The 21,865-nt window shown below is 49.3% G+C and overlaps 1 protein-coding gene and 1 pseudogene across 1 annotated transcript; both read right to left on the bottom strand.

The window, feature by feature from the left end:
• Nucleotides 1–3,468: 3,468 nt before the first annotated feature.
• On the bottom strand, nt 3,469–4,459 carry LOC133098364 (olfactory receptor 13C7-like; annotated as a pseudogene).
• An 8,077-nt stretch (nt 4,460–12,536) lies between these two features.
• Nucleotides 12,537–13,475, bottom strand: LOC133098363 (olfactory receptor 13J1). The gene has a single exon (XM_061201148.1). The coding sequence runs from the start codon at nt 13,473–13,475 to the stop codon at nt 12,537–12,539; it is 939 nt and encodes a 312-aa protein (XP_061057131.1).
• Between the last annotated feature and the right edge of the window lie 8,390 nt (nt 13,476–21,865).

Below are 21,865 nucleotides of genomic sequence, written 5' to 3'. Positions count from 1 at the left end.
CTGGTCACCAGGGTCCATGTGGCGCCCCTGAGATTTCCATCATCCCACCTGGTCCCCAGTCAGTGGTACAAGCACGCCATCCCGGAGTGGTTTCTTGTCCCCATCTGTGTAACCCTTTCAGTCCTGAGGCTCTCCACCACTTCTGTGCCACATGCAAAGACTTGTGAGACCTTGGTTACCCAGAAACACCTTGAAGCCATTTCTACCCTGGGTTCCTGCTCTGCATTTTACTTGACCAACAATGCATGAGTTGCTCCAGCTTTCACACGCTGCAAACATGTCCAGGGGCTTGGTCTGGGGAGTGGGGCTCAGGGCCCCTCCCTTTTGGGGCCCTCCTATGCCAGTGCTCTCACTACATCCCCTCCTTGCTTTTTCCTCTCCCTAGCTTAGGGAATCTTTTTTTAATCTGGAGGTGGGGACACCTACTTTTTCTTACATTTATCTCCCAGATCTTTTGTTTATGCCTTAAGTCTTTTACGTTCCCTTTAGAGCCTAGGCTTTTGAAACTCAGATGCCAGGAAAACATCTCTTTGTTCTCTGCTTTCTGCAATCACATCTCTTCCTTGAGGCACTGAGCAGAGTGTGATGTGAGAAGGTCACATTTCACATCACATTCACCAATTGAATGGTGAGAAGGAAGGAGAGGTGTGGGCTAGGTGTCTGTTCCTTTATCAGAAATATTATTCCACACAGATCACTAGGACACATGAGCCCAAATAGCTGGGATTCAGGACACACTCAGCAGAGTACAGAAGGCACTGAAGAGGGAGACAGAGCTGAGACAGACCCCACCCAGCTAGGAGGGATCAGAAGGGGTTTTCTGGAAGCCGGGTGGGGTGGAGGGCATTGAGTGAGGATTGAATGAGTTTGCATAATGCCAAGATGTTGGAAGAGTGTTCTCTCTGGTCACCAGTGTCCATATCACATTCCTCCCCTGAGATTTCCATCATCCCATCTGGTCCCCAAGCAGGAAAGCACTTAGAACACTTAGTATAGTGCCTAGCCTGGTATGTGGTTAAGTCTCCAATGTATGTTAGCTAAAGGTCAGGTGTTTGGACATGGGAGGCAACGGCAAGGGGGAGACACGGGGGCAGGAAAGACTGATCTTCACTGGGGAACTGGGACTAGTTCAGGGCATCTGGACCTGCAGGATGTGTGTGCGTGTGGAGTTAGGGTGGAGGCAAGCAGCCAATGATGAGGCTGGGCAGGTACATGGGGTCTGGCTTTTATCCTAGGGAAATGAGCAATGGCCTCATTGGAGGGATTTAAGCAGGAGAGTAGCAGATCAGATTGGTCTGGGTTTTTTTGCGTTATTTTGTCTTTTCAGATAGGTGTTTTGACGGCTAGTGCAGAGGATGGATTTTGGAGAGGATTTGGAGGCTGAAAGTGCAGCAACACAGCTGTTGCACTATTTGAGAGAGAGATGGTGAAGGCAGTGTCAGTGGAAAGGAGAGGACTGATCCGAGAGCTGTTATGAGGTGGATTCTCTAGGACATGGTGACTGATTGGATGTGTGGGGTGGTGAGGGATGAAAGAAAGCCGATGGTGACTGCCATGTTTCTGGCTTGGTGACTTGCGGGGGTGTTGGTGCCATTCCCTGAGATGGTGACACACATTTGTGGGGCAGAATGAGGAGTTCAGTTGTGGATAGTTTGAGTTTGAGGTGCCTGTGTGATTCCTGGAGGGAGAGGGCCAGCAAGAAGACCGTGCCAGGCAGAGCAGCTGAACCAGGTCTAGAACCCTGGCCTCCTGGGTCCCAAAGCAGGGGTCCTTTGTTGTCTCCTGACTTGTTCAAGTGACTTCCTGGAATACAGGGCCGTGGCCCCCAGATACTGCTGCTCCCTGCTCATGTCTGTCCACACGTTTGGACTAAGACCCCGGACTGTCCACAACTGCCTGGAGCACGCCCAGCAGCACAGGATCCAATCCCCAGATGTGACATTGTGAGGGCTTCTGAGGGACAGTTCAGTTCAGTAACCCTCTATCGGGAAAGCTCTGTGGGAGCTGCAGAGACAAGCCAGACCTGGTTGAATCCCACCATCAAGGAGCCCACATTGTGGTGAAATAGCATGGATGCAAAGCAGAATGGGATAGGTACCGAGTGAAAGATACCAACAAAGTGCTGTGGGACGTAAAGGAAAGAGAGACTATTCAAAGTGCACCAGGAAAGGCTGTGTGAGAGAGCTGGTGTCTAAGGTGGCTTGGAAAAATAGTCCCAGGTCTCACCAGAGATCAGCATGAGCAAGACACCAAGGTGTAGGCAGTACAGACACTGTAGCGAGGGGGTCACCGTGTGAAGGGGGTTAGTGGAACATCGGGCTGGAGAAGTGGTGGGCTGGGTTCTGGAGGGCTTGAACTCAACTGAAGAATTAGGGCTTCATTCTGTGGTTAAGGGGAGCCATCGTAGGTTCTTGAGTGAGGCATCAGCCAGGGTCTGGCCAAAGTAGCAGGACAAGCGTGAGTGATATAAGGGGTCTGTTGTAGAGAACAGAGCTGTCGATTGTGGGAGAAGTTGGAGAAGCCTGTGCGAAGCTGGGCCTCTGCACCTGGTGTTGGGCCTGAAGCTGCTCTCGGCGGGCGTGAAGGGGGAGGTGAGGACAGACCAGCACCCAGGAGGACAAACTGGAGCCCGTGTCTGGGCCTCACTGCCTTCAGGCTCAGTGACACTGGTGACCTGCAGGAGGAGCTGGCACTCTCTGGCGTGGCGCTGCACTTGGCACGGGCCTCCGAGCAGCTGCAGGCGGCGTGGCAGGGGCTGGAGGAGCTGCGCTGACAGCAAGGTGAGCCCCAGGCCGGTGACAGCAAGTGAGGGCTCCCACCACGACGGTGCTGCTTCGCCTTCGCCTCCCGTCTCATGCGGATTTCTCTCGTGGTCCACCTGATCCCAGAACCTTACAGGGAAGGAAACTCTGGGAGGCCCGGTTCCACCCTAGTTAGCTCGACCCAGTCCAAAGCCACCACAACAGAGCTAACCAGCACTCTCCTGGGATGATTAACCTGGCAGCAGCCGGTGAAGGACAGTTGGTCCGAGAAAGGGAAGCTCTAGAAATCTGCAGTAGCCCCTGGGTTGACTGTAGGATGGGTGGTTGTCACTAGGCTCTTCACGAATTCTTCAGTCCTCCCCCTCCTTCCAGATGTGTGGTAGGTGGGTGTCCCCTCCCCCTCGGTGTCAGCCCTGGTGTGTGCCTTGCCTTGGCCAGTGAGGTGGAAGTGGAAGTAACAGGTCACTTCTGAGCGGAAGCTTTAAGAATCAGTGCAGGCTTTGTCATTTTCTCTTTGCCTTTTGCCACTTGGACCAGCAGTGTGCCGGATGGTAGCTGCTTTATCATCCTGAGTCCCACAGGGGTGAAGGCGATGGTGCAGAGCAGATCCCCCAGCCAACCTCTGATGGACCTGCAGCGTGAGTGAGAAAAAGAACCTTTGTGGTTTTAAGCCACTGAAATTTTGAAGTCATGACCACAGTGTACCCTAGCCTGTCCTGCCTGATAGAGTTAGAGAGCAACAGGAAAAATGGGACATTTCCCTGGAGAGCAGGTCTCCGCTCAGCAGAGCTATGGCGGCAGCTTTCACCTCTGTGTTCCTCAGGCTGTAGATGATGGGGTTCAGCGAGGGTGTCACAACCCCATAGAACAATGCGATAATCTTAGCCAAGTTGGGGTCCTTGGCCTTGGGCTTGAAGTACACGAAGGAGATGGTCCCATAGAAAACCACCACCACTGTGAGGTGGGCAGAGCAGGTGGAGAAGGCTTTGTGCCGGCTGGCAGCAGAGGGCACCCTCAGGATGGCAGCAAGGATGAAAACGTAGGACAGGCAGATGAGCAGCAGCGGGGCCAGCATCACGACAGTAGTGGCCACCATTGTTAGCAGCGCGTTTAGAGAGATGTCCCCACAGGCTAGTTTCAGCACTGCCAAGATCTCACAGAAGAACTGGTTGATGACATTTGTGGCCACAGAAGGGGAGGCTCCAGGTGAGAGTGGATTGCAGCGGGGAGTTGGCAAAGCCTGTCCCCCAGCTCAGCGCTGCCATCCACACGCACGTCTGCCTGCTCATGAGCTCTGAGTACCGAAGCGGCTGGCAGATGGCCACATGACGGTCACACGCCATCACGGCCAGGATCGGGCACTCCGTGGAGCCCAGCGCCAGGGTCAGGAACATCTGCAGGGCGCAGCCAGGGAAGGAGATGGTGCTTTGGGTTTCCAGGAAATTGACCAGCATGAGAGGCACAAAGGAGGATGTGCCATAGATATCCATGAGGGAGAGGTTGCTGAGGAAGACGTACATGGGGCTGTGCAGGCGGGGGTCCAGCATGTTCAGCCTGATGAGGAGGGCATTCCCCAGCACTATCACGGAGGAGATGCCCAGGCAGAGTACAAACAGCACCATCTCTAGGTTGTGGTGCTCGTGTAGCCCCAGCAGGACCTACTCTGTCACGGCCGTCTGGTTGGCCCCATCCATCTCATTCTCCCTCCTTTCCCGTCTGGACCACACGGGTGTTGGAAAAAGCACCAGCTGGCCTGGGAGCCAAGCAACCTGGATGTGTGACCTGGGGCGGGTCAGCCCTGCCTCTGGAATTTAGTCTCACCATCTGTGTAATAAGAGAGTGGACTTCAGGTCTGCAAGCCGGCCCTCTCAGCTCTGCAGTTCTGGCGGGGCCCATTCTCATCCCCTAGGCTCTTCTCTCCTCCCCTGGGTGGACTCAGGGAAGACGATAGAGTAGGGTTCATGTTTCAGGTGCTCCTTTGGAATCTAAAGCGTTCTTGCCCGTTAAGAGGAAGCATCTTTTCTAGGTTATGACTTCATACGGCTGAATTATGCCCATAGTATTTCGGATTCATTCACTCACTGAATATTTGTTGAATGCCTACTCTGTGCTAGGTATTGTTTAGGTGTTGGGGCTATAGTTGTATGAAAAATAAGTGGATAAAAAGATGCCACACCTGTCACAAGTGCTGCCCCTGTTTCTTAAGTGAGATGAGCTCGGGAAGGGAGGTGGGTGATGAGTGATGCTCGCTTAGCGTTCCTTTGGGCATAAAGGTTGAACATTTCCACTCCATAGGATGTGTAAGCCTTATTCTGGCCATTCCTCCTTAAGGAATCACAGACCATCCATTGATTTTTAAAAGAACATACATATCCCAATAGAGCCGCTGGTCACAGCATTTAACCCTGGTCATGAAAGCCAAGTGACTCTCTTCTTGGCCTCCATATTACTTTTTAGGATAAATAATATCAGCAGTAATCTCACACAAAGAGGGAAACCAGGTCTCATGTGGTAGAGGCGTCGTCAGTCATTGACTAGCTTTATACAGGGAGGGTGGGAAAGGTTACGGTCTTCGCCCAGGTAGCTTCCGTTGCTCTTTTGAGCTGGTCGCAGCCTCTTTGGGAAACGCCAGTGTCACGAGGGAGCGAAGTGTCAAGTGTTAGATGGGAAAGCTGTCTTGTAGCCCCAGTGATCCCTGGTGTAAGGGAGAAATAGGAGCTGAGGGTGAACTTTAACCTTTCAGAAGATATATACCTACCCCTCCCTCACTCCTTTCACACCTAGCTTTACTGTGAGGCCTGTGTCCTGTGACAGCATTGGAACCCTGTCCTTCCTCCAGGGCTGGATCTTCCCTCTCATTCCTCCTGCCTAATTGCACCTATCATTTGTAGGGGCCGATGGGCCCACCCTCTCCCAAATAAACCATGTCTTTTCCCAGCACTACATCTTTGCCCAAGAAGTTCCCTTTTGTAGGCAGTCCTCCCTCTCTTCCCCAGTGGGGGCGTTCCTGCTCCTTCTTCAGAGTCCAGCTCATCTCTCCTCCTCTCCCTCCTGCACCCTGCAGAGTCACCTGCCCCCTTCTTGTGCTCCCACAGCCCCTGGCCATCCTCTGTGCTCTTGTGTTGCGCACCTGTCTCCTCTACCACCCTTGAGAGCGGGACTGTCTCCTTCCTCTCGGCACCTCGTACAGCGAGTGCTGCCAAGGACAGTCACTCAACAGATATTCAGCGCAGGATTCTGAAAACCCAGCGTTGCATCCCAGCTCCAGCTCTAACTAGCTGTGTGATGTTGACCAAGTCACTTGGCCTTTGAGACTCAGTTGCCTTCTGAAAAATGGGGGTTCTGTGTAGCCAGATGAGACACACACAGAAAAGTGCTGGTGAGCCGCCCAGCAGCAAGGCTCCAGATCAAAGACTGCGTCTTCAGCCACAGGCACCTGCTGGATCTGTGCTCGCCACCTCCCCGCACAAGAGCTCCAGCATCTGTCATGACCCCCTCTCTCCCCAAAGCCTGTGTTGGTTTTCCCTCCTCCAGCCTAAATCAAGGTGATTGTTAGGGGCGTTTCTGGAACATACAGGGGTAGTTGATAAATCTGGGTCAGCCAATGACCGTAAATCTTATCCATGTAAACATTTAAAAGTAGTGATTCTCTTGCTGAAGTTTGACAAAAAGTTAAAGAATTGCCTGAGTGTGATGGTTCGTTCGTTCCCTCATTCATCAAATTGTTATTGAGCACCTACTATGTGCTGGGTGCTGGGAATACAGCAGAGGCAGATGCAGCTTCTGGCCTAATAGAGTTTACACTCATTTCCTTGCTCTCTGGTGACCTTGGTCACATCCCTTCCTCTCTCAGCTTTAGAAACCTCTGAGATTCTCTTTGAGTCTGGGATGTAAAGTAAAACCTGAGGTCTGGAAAGAAGAAGTTAAAAGGAAGCATCTTTCCTGGGTTGTGACTTCATGTGGCTGGATTAAGCCCAAAGCTTAATTTCAGATTCAATTATAAGGCCTCGGTCTTTGTTGGGTGTGTTGCCCAAAAAAGACCTTTTAACCTCAAATTTTGACACTGGACATAGGCGTGGAGGGTGTTTTCAGGCAGGTAAAAGGTGGGAAATAGCCTGACTCTGCATTTCTCTTCCCCACCCTTGTCTCCAACAAAAAAACCAAGTGGGAATGGCACAGGCATTTGAGGGCTTTTGTCATCAGGCTCTGGTCTGCCCTGCTGCCTCACCTCCTGTACCTTCGTGCACCCCTGCTCCGCCTCAGACCGCTCCCCATTGATGGACAAATCCCGCACGCTCCTGTCTCGTCTCTTCTCATACTTTCCTCAGCTGGAGTGGCCTTTCTCTTCCACTCATCCTCCAAGGCTCAGCTCACACACACCTTCTCTGTGGGGCCTGCCTTCCCAGTCCACAGAACTGACCATCCAGAAAACATGACGCTCACACAGCCGCTAGCACAGTTAGTTTGTTGTGTGTCGTTCTCTCTCACACAACAGACTGTGAGCTGTGGAAATCAAAGGGCTGTGTCCAGTTCATCCCTAATACCCTGCAGTGCCTGCACACAGGAGGTGCCATGTGAGATCCAGTGCTTTTCTTCTGCTAAAATCCTGATCCCAGATTTCTTACCTTGAGATCACCCTCTCTCGCCTTCCCCCAGAGCACACACCAGCAGAACAATGATGCAGCCGTGTGATTGCTGGGAGGAGAGCTTTAGTGGGGCCGGTCTCCTCCCTGCAGGGATAGCTGCTCTCTCTGGAGAGCTAAATCAGGAGAGTGATAGGTTTCCTTACAATTTAAGAGTCTGATCATAACACATTCATGGAAATTAGGAACAGCCCACTAGGCCATAGGCTTATGACCCCAAAGAAATAAGGCTGTGTCTAGAAAATACCCTGCTGCCAGGTTACCGACAGCTTTGACTGCAACATGGGCCCAGGCTGGGACATCAGGGAGCAGCTGCGGTTCCCTTGGTCCATCAGTTAAGATGAGCTGGGTTTTGCTGAAATAACATACAACCTCATAATTTTAGTGGCTTACCACGACAGAGGTTTAGTTCTCATGCTGCATGTCCATTGCAGGTTTTCAGGGGGCTCTGTTCCAGGTCATCATCCTCAGAGACCCTGGCTCCACCACCTGGGACATCACCAGTTGTTACGGCTGGGGAAGAACACACCAGAGCCTCTCACACCAGAAGTTAAGTGCTCCGACCCAGAAGTGACTTGTATCACAAATGCCCACAATGCACTGGCCTGTGTAGTCCTACGACATGCTCAGGAGGAAGAGGACCAGAAACATTGCAGAGCACTTGGGTACGATGGCGTTTCGCAATACACTCAGGAAATCACTCTAGCATCTGTCTGCCAGGCCTCTCACCCTGTCATGTCCTGGAAAGTCAGGTATCCAGAGTGATAGGAAATTGAGTGTCTCTGAGAATCATTGCCTAATCCACTCCCCAGTTATACCCCTCCTGAGAGGCAGGGAGATGCCATGGAAGGAGCCCTGGACTGGGAGTGAGGGGCCCAGATTGAATTCTTGCCTTTGTTCCGATTCTGCTATATGACCTTGGTCCAGTTTCTCCTTGTGTGAAATGGAGCCATTCAGTTAGCTTGTCCCTGGTACTCTGTGCAACCTTCAAAACATTCCCTCCTCACATCTTTCTATCAACTTCCAACCCTGAGGTCTGACAGACCTGAGGGTCACTTTGCATGGTAAATATCATGTCAATTTCATTGGCTGGTAAATCTAGTTTGAACCATTTAATACTTATTTTAGGCTTTACATATTATTTTAAAAGGAAGGTGAGGGGCATAACAAGAAGAAGCTCCTGCTACAATTTCCCGGAAATGCCTGGATCTGGGATTCCCGCTTCACATTCCTCGCTGTGTTAACAAAGCAGGTGAGTGTGGGCTTTGAGGTGAGTCAGAGCAACCAGGGCCCATGTCCCAGACCTGCCACTTGCTAAGTGTTTTCTCAGCCTCAGCTTCCTTACCTGTGGAGATAAGAATAGTATTTCCTCATGGGGTGATTTTGAGGATCCAGTGAAAGCTCTTAGCACAGAGCTTGGCACATGGTAAGTATTCAGTCAGTGGTAGCTGATATTATTACTATCATTATGTTCCCTTCCCCAAGCAGATATTCTGGCTTTTTGCATGTTTAAAAAAAAGTTCATGAGAAGAGTCAACATGCTAGATGGATTCTCCTTACCTCCTACCTATTGGCCCAGTGGCATTAGTGCAGGCAGGTGGCTGAAGCAGCTGCCCCGTGAGGTGACCTGAGGCTTGGGAGAGCAGAGCAAGGGAATACTGAGTTCATTACCAGCAGACACACTGTGCTGGGATGGGCCGGTGGGAGGCCCTGAGGCCCAGCCTCCTGGTCCCTTGCCATGTAGACAGGTCGCGTGCTCCTTGCCTTTGGGGACCTCTCAGTCCCTGCCCAATTTAAAGTTCAAACTCTGCAACTACACAAGTTTGCACATTTGGCAGCTATGGGGCTTCAGAGACCTCAGGTTCCCTGTGCTTCTCCAGGAGGGCCTGGCTGGGTGAGGAGGGCACAGGAGAGACACTGGACAGAGAATCTGAAGACCAGGTCTCATTGCAGCCCTGCCCCTTGGACCTGAGGCTCGGGTGCTGTGACCCCTGCCCTTGGCCTGGGCGTCCTGGGCTGGGAAATGGGGTGTCTCCTTGCAGGAGTGCTGTGGGGACCTGCACTCATGAAAGGTTAAGGAAAGCGAATTGCTGTACAGGGTGAGACCCCGAGCCCTTGTGAGGGACCATGAAGTCAGGGGTTGAGCCAGGTACATGAGTTTCTGCAGGTTCCCCTTTCCATTTCCCTTCCCATGTCCTTCTCTTTCCTTCACAATAAAGAATGACAACTTGACACAGTTTAGGGACTAAAAAACAGCCTTAAATAATGCAGCAGCAGTTGCAGATTTTCCCATTATACTATGATTTGTCTCTTGGAATTTTCTTTTTTGTCAAGGACACAGGTCAAAATAATTATTGGAAGATTGTCCCCACTTATTTTCCAGCTGCTTGGGAACGGGGCAGTCTTGCCACCTGTGGTTGCCCGCAAATGCATCCTAACAAGCTCATCGCCGCCCTCCCACCCCTCCAGCCTGATTCTTTCATCTTCCCCGTAACTCAGAGTTTCTTTCAGGGTGGAGCGCGATCCACCCAAATAAGCCAGAAGCCCGGGCACCAGCACACAGTTCCACTCTCCCTCAGCCACCTCTGCAATCAGCTGAATGTCCCCAAGGTTTCTCAGCTCCGCCCTCTCTGCCTGACTGCCCACCTGGGTCAGGCCCCATGGGTGCCTGGGTTATGGCACCAGCTTCCACGCTTCCTGCCCTCAGCCCGGGGTCCTTCTCATCTGTGCTCTACTCTGGAGCCACATGATCTTCCATTTCTCAAAAATAATATTATTTTTAAGTTCAAAGTGATGTTCATTTTAGAAGTATTGGACAATATTGGAAAGAATAACTAAGAAAACAATATTTATCTGTAACCCCATCAGCCAAAGGAAACGACTATTAGTTCACATTTTGTCTTAATTTTCCAGAATTTTCTACATACATACTTATTCATATATCCATAAGAAAAATACCTTTTAAGCATTAGGATTATACTGAGTACAAAGTTATATGTTCTGCCTTTTTCTGTTAATTACAGTGTGAGAATTTCCCATCATCAAATACCCTTCAAAAAGTAGGATTTCTAATGGCTGTGTCACAGTCTATCATTGGGCTCCACCAGGATTTATTTAAACATTCTGCTATGCTTGGACATTAAGATACTTTCAATTTTTTTGTTACCATAAATAACTCTGTGATTAATATCCATATATATATATATATATACTTATACATAAATCTTTGCACCTCTAATAATTTTCTCAGACTAATTCCTACAAGTAGAGGTGTTGTGTCAGAAGGTCTGAAGTTTTTAAGTCTCTTGATTCATACCCACAGCTTACTTGGCAGGAAGGTCATATTAATTTATTCCCACCCCCACCAGCAGTGTATGACATTACCTACTTCACTGCACGGTAGTTAACAATAGACACTAAAAACAATTCTTCGACAATTTCATGGATGGAGAAAGGTATCTAATCAGTGACCTTTCTAAAAGTATCGATAAGTATGATTTTAAACCCAAATGCCCACAGGATAAAGTCCTAACCCCTGTCGTGGCATCAAAGGCCTAGCAGAAGGTCTTAGTGGCAGCGGTCACTCTGGCTTGGTCAGGCTGTGAGCTGCGGGGCTGTGCTTCCCTCCTCTGTGCCTCTGTTCTGACCAACCAAGGAAACAGGGAGAGGGACTGGAGGGGAACTGAGGGCTCAAGCAAGGAATGTGCTTACCTGCAGCCAGGGGGCAGGAGAGCTGGCCTGCTGCTTGAGACCAAGCTCAGCTCTCCCATCACATGGATGGTGACACTGAGGCCAGAGGGGGCAGGGAATGGAGATGCTCTCTGAATGTGAGTCCATTTCCTCTGTGTGTTCACTGAGCTCTCAGAGAGGAAAGCTGGGAAAAGGCTGAGCACCAGGAAGAGGTAGCTATGGCAGGGTCTTAGTGGGTGGGCTGAAGACAGGTAGAACAGAGTCTCCCCAAGGCCAGGTGAGGCCTGGATGCCGGGCAGGGAGTTCCCGGAAGCTACTGCTGCTAAAAGGGAGACAGGGGACTCCAGGCCCTAAGCTGCTTGGAGTGATTGGTATCCCGGTGGCTGGGCAGGTCTGGAAGTCTTGGATGCTGGGGCTCATCACTGCCTCTACTGTCACTTCCCAAGGCACTAGGTCATGCCTGTCATCTGTGAGCTCCATCTCAGCTCTGCTCAGATTTGGGAAGGACCCCAGGCTCTGCCATTGTCACCCCTACATCGATGTGTTTTCTATTTATCTAAGAAGTCTATTTATTTATTTAAGGGCCTGGGGTTGGGCCGGGCTGGACCTTGGGACAGAGTGGAATCCGATACTACCTGCTCTTACAGTAACACTGAAAATAAAGCAGGAGGAGCACAGTGAGAGGTGCAGAGTGGGGAGGCTTCCTGGCGGAGGTGGCATTCAAGATGGGCCTTGAGATGGGGGCAGGGATAAGTTAGGAGTGTGGAATTAACAGATACACATTACTATTATATATAAAGCAGAAAAACAAGAACCTCCTGTATATCACATGTGACTATATTTAAAAAATAAAAAGATGGGCCTTGAGGGTCAGGCAGTCCTTTTACGCGTGGAGCTGCGTGCTGGGTGGAGGCTGCCTTGTGGAAAGAACCAGCAAGGGCACAGAGCTGGGCAGTGCTGGGCAACACTGAGGCTCACGCCCGGCTGGTGTGTGCGGCTGACAGGAGGAGGCTGTGGGGCACAGGACGGGGAGGGGGTTTAGTCAGGGCCAGCTTGTGGGGTCCTCGAATGCCCCACTGAAGACCTCACAGTTCATCCTGAGAGCTCTGGGGAGCCATCCAGGGGTTTCAGTCAGGAGAGTGACAGGATCACATGTACTTTTCAAAAAGATCCCTCTGGATGCCCCTTGGAGGAGAGATTGGGAGGAACAAGACTGAAATCCTAAGGCCAGACAGGAGGCTGGTGTAAAGATGCAGGCAGTGATGCTGAGAGCGCCCCATGGCTCTGCCGGGGGGAGGAGCAGAGGGGTGATTGTGAGCTCCTCTGTGGCAGGATCAGTGGGACTTGGTGCTGCGTTTCTGGGCTGGAGATTCCAGACCCGCAGCCCTCACTGTAGGCTAATGAAGGCCTGGCCTGCTAGCCTGCAGAGCCCCGGCCTCCCTCACCTGGAGGTCCATCTCCTGCCCCACACCTTCCTGGCGGCCTCCTTCACTTCCTTGTTCCTCAGGCTGTAGATGACGGGGTTCAGCATGGGCGTGACCACAGCATAGAGGACCGTGGAGACCTCATCAGAGATGCGGGCCTCCTTGCTCCTGGGTTTCATGTACATGAAGATGACGGTGCCATAGAAAAGCAGCACCACAGCCAGGTGCGCCGAGCAGGTGGAGAAGGCTTTGTGGCGTCCAGCGGTTGAGGGCACCCTCAGGATGGTGGCCAGGATAAGCATGTAGGACAGGCAGATGAACGCCAGGGGCACGGGCAGCAGCAGGATGGCACCCACCCACAGGAAGACCTCGTTGACTGACGCATCACCGCACGCCAGCTTCAGGACTGCCAGGATTTCGCAGATGAAGTGATTGACCACACGGTGGCCACAGAAGGGCAGCCTCATGGCGATGACTGTCTCAGTCACTGACTTGAAGAAACAGAGTACCCAGGCGGCTCCCGCCAGCAGCAAGCAGAGCCGGTGGGTCATCAGCACAGGGTACCTGAGTGGCCGGCAGATGGCCAGGTAACGATCATAGGCCATGATGGCGAGCAGCAGACACTCTGTGGAGCCCGTGGACAGGCTCAGACACATCTGCATCGCACAGCCAAGAAAGGAGATGGTCTTCTGGGCCGACAGGAGGTGGACCAGCATCAGGGGCACAAAGGTGGACGTGTAGCAGATATCCAGGATGGAGAGGTTGCCCAGGAAGAAGTACATGGGCGTGTGCAGGTGGACGTCCAGCACGCTCACTGCCACGATGGCTGTATTCCCCAGCAGGGTCACCAGGTACATGGCTGAGCACAGAGGGAAGAGCAGGTGCTCCAAGGCTGGGTAGCCCGAAAATCCTTTCAGAAAGAACTCAGAGACCTCTGTCCTGTTGACCAGCTCCATACTGCAGGGCCCTGGGGGGCACAGCTGGGAGGCAGGGAAAGAGGGTGCAGGGTGGCGGGGAGCCCACAGAGTCTCTTTAGGGATGAGGTGTATTGCTAGGGTCTTTTCCAGCTCTGACACACTCTCTCTCTGCGACTTTGGGCAGTCCCCATTCTTCTAGGCTGCGATTTATTTATGTGAAAAATGAGGATTGATGTGGATCAGAATTTCCCTAAGAGTCTTAATGGAAATGTTAGTAGGCAATCTGAAAAATCAATTTGAAACAACATTGGGTGAATCAAAAGTAAATAATATACTGCAGGACTTCTCAGAGCCTTTAATGCTCCACTGTGATTTGTGACTTTCTGAAAGCAGTGTAGAGTATGTAATTCCCAAACTTATTTGACCATAGATCCTCCTTTTACAGAGCACCCATTAACCTCCTGCAAATAAGTATTCTACCAACATAGTCTGGGAAGCAATGGGCTGGATCAAAGGTCCTCAAATCTTAGAATCACTTGGAAAGTTTGTTAAAACACAGATTTCTGGGCTCTATCCCCAGAGTTTCTAACTCATTAGGTCTGAGTGATGCTGCTGCTGTTGGCCAAGGGACCACACTTTGAGAATCACTGGGCTAGGTGGTCTCTGAGGGTCCTCCTGGCTTTCAGGAAGCCTCTGAGCTACTTTACACTGTTCCCACTGTTGGGGATGCCCTTCTTTCTCCCTCAGCCTGCAGAAATCTGACTTGTCTCTGCAGGTCAGCTCTGGTCTCCATGCACGAAGCACACCTTGTGCCTCGCACTGGAGGGGCTCCTGGCCCCTGAGCCTACCAGAGCGCTTGTCCACCTGTCCCCCCATAGGGCCTGCTTCATCAGCTACTGTGTGTGGACTGACCTTCAGAATCTGCCTTCGTCGTGTGTTTTTGAGCGAAAATTTGATAGATCTTTTGGCCCTGCCCCAAACCTCCTATTTTCTCTGAACCTGAGCCAGGGCTGCTTTGACTTCATGAACTCCTAGGCATCAGCGTGGAATATGCCCTGAGAGGTCAACTCGTTGGAGCTCCCATTGTGCAGGTAGGGAAACTGAGGCCACACAGCAGATCCCTGGCAAGGCGAGTCTAGAATCCAATCCTCCCAACAGCATGACAGCTGCACCATGCTCAGAGCAGATGTTTGCCTCTGTTAAATCCCAAATCTTGGTTGGTCTTTTACCGCACTGGATGGACGTCTTTCTCCCAAGTCCCCACCCTGCCCCTAATCTTCTCACCAGCTAAGGAGCATGACTTAACCTTTCCTTGTTGTTTCGGGCACTTGGCACTATGTCACTAAACCCTGGGATGCACCGCCCAAGCCTGGGTCTGGGTTAAGCTCCAATTCCTGTCAATGCCTCCCTTGTAGCAGACGATTTCCTTCTCTTAGTCCTCCCATTTTTCAGAATCAAGACGTGATTGAGTTCCTACCATATGCCAGGCATTGTGCTAGGCATTAGGGGAACGAATGAGAACACGTGTGCCCCCAGGCCACTGGATCCCAAACATTCCCAGGCAGAACTCCTCTCCAGTTCCCACCCGAGCCTCATCCTGCTTCTGTTTGAGCGCCTCTAGTGACAGGAAGCGCATTACTCCCTTAGACATAGCTTTTCTTCTTTTCTTTGTGCCTTCAGGCCACTCGAAGGGTCACAAAATCCTTCCTGATACGGAGTCTCTCCGGGTATCCCTGGGCCTCCACCACCCAGCGAGGCCAGGCTGGGGGGCCCCTGTGGACGCTCCTCTCACACATACGAATGCAGGGTCCCGAGCTTTGGGCCCTACCTCAGGGGCTGAGGGACCTTTTCTGCAGCACGGAGAGCTCCGACCTTGCCCCAGGTCCACAGATAGGAGGTCTTGCCTCACTTTGACTGTGTCTAGAGACGTCGTGGGGTCGGGGAGCGTGAGCTGTGAGCTCCCTTCAAGTTTCGGCCGGGAAACTCTGAGGCTGGCTTCCTGGAGAGGCACCCTCCCTGGACAGAGTATCAGTAGCAGCAGGCACTGTGCCAGGGCTGGGGCAGGCCAGAGCCTCCTCTTTGCACGGTTCCATGTACCACATAATTTATCCCCTACAGTCACTGGCAAACATCTGCAGTGGACGTCTCCCTGTCCGAGTATATATACACCCACGCAGGTCCCCACAAACGCACCCACCTGTCTGTGTGTACACACGCCTGCCTGGCAGCCAGGCACACACATTCTCCTGTGAGTATATACGCCACACCAGGCTCGTGCGTGTATGTGTACGGTCATTGGCTTGAGTGTATGTACCTGTGCAGCAGGCACTCACTCTTGCTCTCTCTTTCTCACACACACACGCACACACCCCATTAGTGCAGACCCTCGGACCTGTGGCCAGGGCTTCAGAGGACCAGGCAGGACGACTTCCCCGGGAGGAGGTGTGTGGAGACCAGGCAGGGGCTGTGGAGGTATCACTAGAGAAGCAGCAGCCCGGAGGGCGGGAGCAAACTCTGCCCGGGGATGAACCAGGAGGACAAAGAAAGCTCAGAGCAGGGACATGGTCACCAGACCTGCTCAGTGCCTTGTCTGCCTTCCAGTGCTGAAAATCTGAGAATCTGAGCCTCCTGCTGTGCCTTCTCTCCTCCGGCTGGGGCTTGCGGGGTTGGGGGGGTGGGGCAGTGGGGATGGGGGAGTGCGGGTGGTGGGGGGAGTTGCAGGAAGCGGGGAGGAGGAGGGATGTGGCTGCAGGCTGTGGGACAGACTCTGGTTCCCAAAGCAGGGCCAGGAAGCTTCGTCTGCAGAGCCCACGGTGTCCTTCCTGCCTTCAGATCTCTTCTGGCCAAATGCTATCTGAAAACCAGTTCAAATGCTACCTCTCCCGGGGAGCCTTCCTTTATCCTCTCCCAGGCCACCTGAGCCCTCTGTCCTTTGTGCATCACGGCCCTGTGTTTGCACCTCCAGAATGGTGCTCACCTCTCTCACCCACTTCCTGCCTGTTGCCTACCCCAGCCAGCCCACAGGGATGCCACCCCTCTCCCCTCCTCACCCAGATTCTGAAGGCCAAGTTGAAGGCCCCAGCCTGGCCACAGACAACTTCTTCCTGACTTGCTGCCACTTCCTGGGGCTAAGACAAATTGGGAGTGAGCAACTGGCTGCCAGATACGAGCTGTTCCTAGCTTGGATGACACATGGCCGAGCTGGGAGGGATCTTGCAGATCAGCAAGGCCACTCCCTTGTTATATATGGGGGAAGTGAAGCTCAGAGAGGAAAAGAGGCTTGCCCAGCACTGCATAGTGAGTTAGAGGGGGAAGCCAAGGCTCCAGGAATTCCCCTGGGGCTCCTGACTCCCAGCCCCTTCCTCTGCCCCCATTTCCCCATTTTTTCACTTACCTTCAGGCTCTTCCAGATCCATGTCCCTTGTTCCCTGGAAAAAGTTGCAGAGACCAGGAATCTTCTCTGTCTGGAACTAGGAGAAAACAGGTCAAAGAAGCAGGTCTGAGCCTCCTCTATCCAGGGAACCCCGGTGGGCAGGACCCGGAGTTTCACACTGACTCAGCTTTCCAAACTAAGAAGACATGCCTAGGCTTTTGTAGAAGTCAGCGAAGTGTTTGCAACTTGATAGACTAACGTGGAGCTTTTAGAATTTGGTGGAAGTAGACAAAGTACTTAGAATTCAGCGGAGTTCTTTGAAATGTGTCAGGTTTGGTAGAAGTAGGAAATTCTGGTGGACTCAAGGCTGAACAGGGTGCCCGATAGTTTACTATGGGCAGCCAGGGACTGCCCGGCCTGGGCAGCTCCCAGCTCCATGCCAGCTGACAGCCTCCCAGGAAGCAGGCACCTTTCAAAGCTCCCTGCGCCAAGGGACTGCACCATCCCCAAGGCAATTTAGAGGGAGAAGAGGAAATGCGCCCAGCTTAGAAACTTTGGGGTGCTTCAGGGATGATGTCCCAAAGACCCAATTACACAGAGTCTACTTAGAAATCTTAATTGGTGTGGAAAAGTTGGAGAAGGTGGCTCAGGGCCAGGGATCCACCCTCACAGGTCAGTCCCCAGCCAGTGCGGGCCGAGAATGTTTACAGGATCAATAAATGAATGAATGGATGGATGCACAATTAAATCAATGCATAAGCAATTCTCGGTGAATACATTTAAAGAGAAAGGAATGAGTGAGTGAACAAATGATAGACAGGGTTGCTTTCCAGGAGGGTTAGGGGTTTTGGCTCAACTCTCATAGGGATCTTAAGAAAATGCAAAATCTGGAAAGAGTGTAACAGGGGAGGGAACTGGAGGGAGAGACAAAGAGAATTACAGAAGAGCAGAGCAGGGGCATCCTCACAGGCCATCCTGACCAACCCTCACTGTATGGACAGGAAAACTGCCCTAGAGAGTGAAGCAGCTGGCTCAGGTCACCTAATGAGGCAGAGGCATGGCCCTGGATTTGTCTGCACTTGAATCGTTTGTCCCTCAGTCAATGCAAAGCAGGTCACCCCAAGTCAGTTAGTGATTGGGTGCCTCTCACCTCCACCCACCCCTCTTCCCAGCCCTCAAAACAGTCATCGTGGTGGTTTCTCCTTGAGGTTCCTTCTAGTTTTCTGACTACGCCTCTGTGGGCTTAAGGACATCTTTATCAAATAGGATAATTTTTATTTTGAAACTGGGTATTGTCATTGCTGTTGGATTTTTAACTATTTTAAAATTAAAAGTAATTTTATTAGCTTTTTATTTATTTGTACAAATTGTACATATAGAACATTCTCGTAAAAAATACAAAGAATGCAGAAGTATATAGTGTTAAAGTGACACTCCGTTTTCATGTCCCCTCCTCCCCACTCCCCAAAGGTGACCAGTGTTATTAGTTTTATGTATGTCTATCAGGTACTTTTCTGGTCTTTCATATCTGCATATCTACACATAGAAATAGATTTTGTGATCATGTGTAAGGTTGACTTTTTAGCAGGCTCTTTTGTTGCAGTCTTACTGAAGATAAGTGATATACAACTGCACACATTTAAATCATATAATTTGATAAATTTTAACATATGTATACAGTCATGAAACCATCACCACAATCAAGATTGTGAGTTTATCTGTCATTACCAAAGTTTCCTCACGCCCCTTGGTAATCCATTCCTCCCTCCCCCAAGCAGGCCATCACTGACCTGCTTTCTGTAAATATAGATCACTTGCATTTTCTAGCATTTTACATACATGGGATTATACAGAATGTACTCTTTTAAAATATGGCTTCCTTTAAAAAAATATGGCTTCCTTTACTCAGTGTAATTATTTTGAGGGTCATTCATGTTGTGTGTATCAATAGCTCTTTTCTAAAATAACATCTTTATTGAGCTATAATTCAAATGTCATACCGTTTCCCCATTTAAAGTGTACAATTCAATAGTTTTTATTATGTTTACAGAGTTGTGCAACCATCACCACAATCAGTTTTAGCACATTTTTATCACTTCCAAGAGAAACTCTGTACCCGTTAACAGTGACTCTCCGTTTCCCCTCCAGCTTCCTCTGGCCCTAGGCAACCACTAATCTACTTTCTCTCTCTGTAATTCTATTCTGGTCATTTTATATAAATGGAATCATATGATATGTGTCCCTTCGTGACTGGTTTCTTTCGCATAGCATAATGTTTTTAATGTTGACCTATATTGTAGCATGTATCAGTACTGAATTTCTCTTAATTGCTAGATAAAATTCCACGGTATGTATGTCTTTTTCCATTTGGGCTGCTGTAACAGAATACCATAGACTGGGCAGCTTAATAAAGAACAGAAATTTATTTTTCATAGTTTTAGAGGCTGGGAAGTTTAAAATCAAGGCTCAGGTAGATTTGGTGTCTGGTCAGAGCCCACTTCCTGGTTCTTGGACTACCGTGTTCTAGCTGTGTCCTCACATGGCAGAAGGGATGAGGGAGCTCTCTGGGGTCTATTTAATTTAATTTAATTTAAGTTAAATTTTATATTTTGGCATTCTCTTATTTTCTTGGTGTTCTTTTTAAAAAAATTTATTTGATTGAAGTATAGTTGATTTACAATGTTGTGTTAATTTCTACTGTATAGCAAAGTTGTGTTAGTGTCTGGTGTACAGCAAAGTGATTCAGTTATACATATATATAATAGTTTGCATCTGCTAATTCCAAGCTCCCACTTCATCCCTACCGCTCCCTCTCTTTGCAACCACAAGTCTGTTCTCTATGTCTGTGAGTCTGTTTCTGTTTTGAAGATAAGTTCATTTGTGTCATATTTTAGATTCCATGTATAAGTGATATTATATGCTGTTTGTCTTTCTGGCTTACTTCTCTTAGTATGATAATCTCTAGGTCCATCCATGTTGCTGCAAATGGCATTATTTCATTCTTTTTTATGGCTGAGTAGTATTCCATTACATATATGTACCATATCTTCTTTATCCATTCATCTGTCAGTGGACATTTGGGTTATTTCCATATCTTGGCTATTGTAAATTGTGCTGCAATGAACATTGGAATCTTTTTGAATTATAGTTTTTTCCAGATACGTGCCCAGGAGTGGGATTGCAGGATCATGTGGCAGCTCTGTTTTTAGTTTTTTGAGGAACCTCCATACTGTTTTCCATAGTGGCTGCACCAGTTTACATTTCTGGGGTCTATTTTATAAGGGCACTAATCCCATTCATGAGGGCTCAACCCTTATGACTTAATCATCTCCCAAATGCCCCACCTCCTAATATCACATTAGGGGTTAGGATTTCAACATATGAATATTTGGGGGACACAAACATTGTCTATGGCAATGGATATTTTAATTTATGCATTCATCATTTGATGGACATTTGAATTTCCACTTTTTGACTGTTATGGATAATACTGCTATGAACGTTCATGTACAAGTTTTTGTGTGGACATATGTTTTCATTTCCCTTGGGTACATACCTAAGAGTGGAATTGCTGGGTCATATGATAACTCTATGCTTAACCTTTTGAGGAATTACCAGACTGTTTTCCAAAATGGCTGCACCATTTCACATTCCATCAGCAATGTATGAGGGTTCCAATTTCTCCGAAACCTCACCAACACTTGTTATTATCTGCCTTTTTGGTTATAGCCATCCTAGTGGATGTGATCTCATGGTGGTTTGCATTTTCTTGATGACAAGTGATGCTGAGCATTTTTTGTGAGCTTATTGGCCATTTATATATCTTTTTTGGAGAAATGGTTATTCAGATCCTTTGCTCATTTTAAAATTGGGTTATTTGTCTTTGCATTATTGTCCACTGTTTTCAAGAGCACGTTTAGGATTAACTTCTCCTCACTGTTTCAAATAGCATCAGTTCCTTTGAGGGAGAGCTTTGGAATATTCTCTTCTTATAGACTGCCTCTTCCCCTGAACTAAGTCTCTGAGCCACTGCTGGGTGAGGGGTAGTAGCCTCTGGTCTTCTCAACTTGTCTCTCCCAGTGCCCTGAAAGCTGGGGTGGGTGAGATTGGAGCAAGTATTCTCTGGCTGCTGCATCTGGGGTAGAGCCTCCACCCTATGAGTGGAGACTCAGGGGAGGAAGGGAGCCCCTAATTTCTCAGCTGCACTAACCATAAATTTAGCCTCTGTGACTCAGAGTTGGAGGGGAGGAGACCTACTGGTGGCCTGCCTGCCCCATGATAAATGTTTTCTATGCATTTTGAAAAAATGTGTATCCTGCTGTTATCGGGTGAAGTGTTCTATAAATGTCAGTTATGTCAATTTGGTTGAGAGTGTTGTTCAAATCTTCTGTATTTTTACTCATTTTCTCTCTACTTGTTTTTTCAATTATTGACGGAGAGGTGATGAAATCTATGGCTGCAGTTAGAGATTTGTCTATTTCTTCTTCTCTTTGTCAGTTTTTGCTTCATGTAGTTTGAAGCTCTGTCATTAGATACAGGAACTTTTACTATTGTTACATCTTCTTGATGAATTGACCCCTTTGTCATTTTCAAATGATCCTCTTTATCACTGTTAATATTCTTTAAAATCTACTTCATATGCTATTACTATAGATTTGGGTCTTTAAAAATTTAATCTGACAACCTCTGCCTTTTAATTGGGTTGTTTACACCATTTACATTTAAAATGACTATGGAAGATGCAGAGAACAAACGCATGGATACCAAGGGGAAAAAGAGGGGTTGGGATGAATCGGGAGATTGGGATTGACGTACATACACTAATATGTATAAAATAGATAACTAATGAGAACCTGCTGTATAGCACAGGGAACTCCACTGTACAGTAGAAACTAACACAACATTGCAAAACAACTATTCTCCAGTTAAAAAAAAAAAAAGACTATGAATATGGTTGGGTTTAAATCTTCCATCTTGCTGTTTATTTTCTATTGCCCCACCTGTTATTTTTTTCCATTTTTAATTTTGTTCTGTATTCTTTTGGATTAATTGAGTA

This window comes from Eubalaena glacialis, chromosome 9 (genome assembly GCF_028564815.1).
Source record: "Eubalaena glacialis isolate mEubGla1 chromosome 9, mEubGla1.1.hap2.+ XY, whole genome shotgun sequence".
In the NCBI taxonomy this organism is placed as follows: domain Eukaryota; kingdom Metazoa; phylum Chordata; class Mammalia; order Artiodactyla; family Balaenidae; genus Eubalaena; species Eubalaena glacialis.
The sequence above is the reverse complement of the archived record's forward strand: the minus strand, read 5'-3'. Positions and strand labels throughout refer to the sequence as shown.

Coding starts and splice junctions, on each gene's coding strand:
- LOC133098363 (XM_061201148.1), bottom strand. CDS start 13,475: ATGGAGCTGGTCAACAGGACAGAGGTCTCTGAGTTCTTTCTGAAAGGA.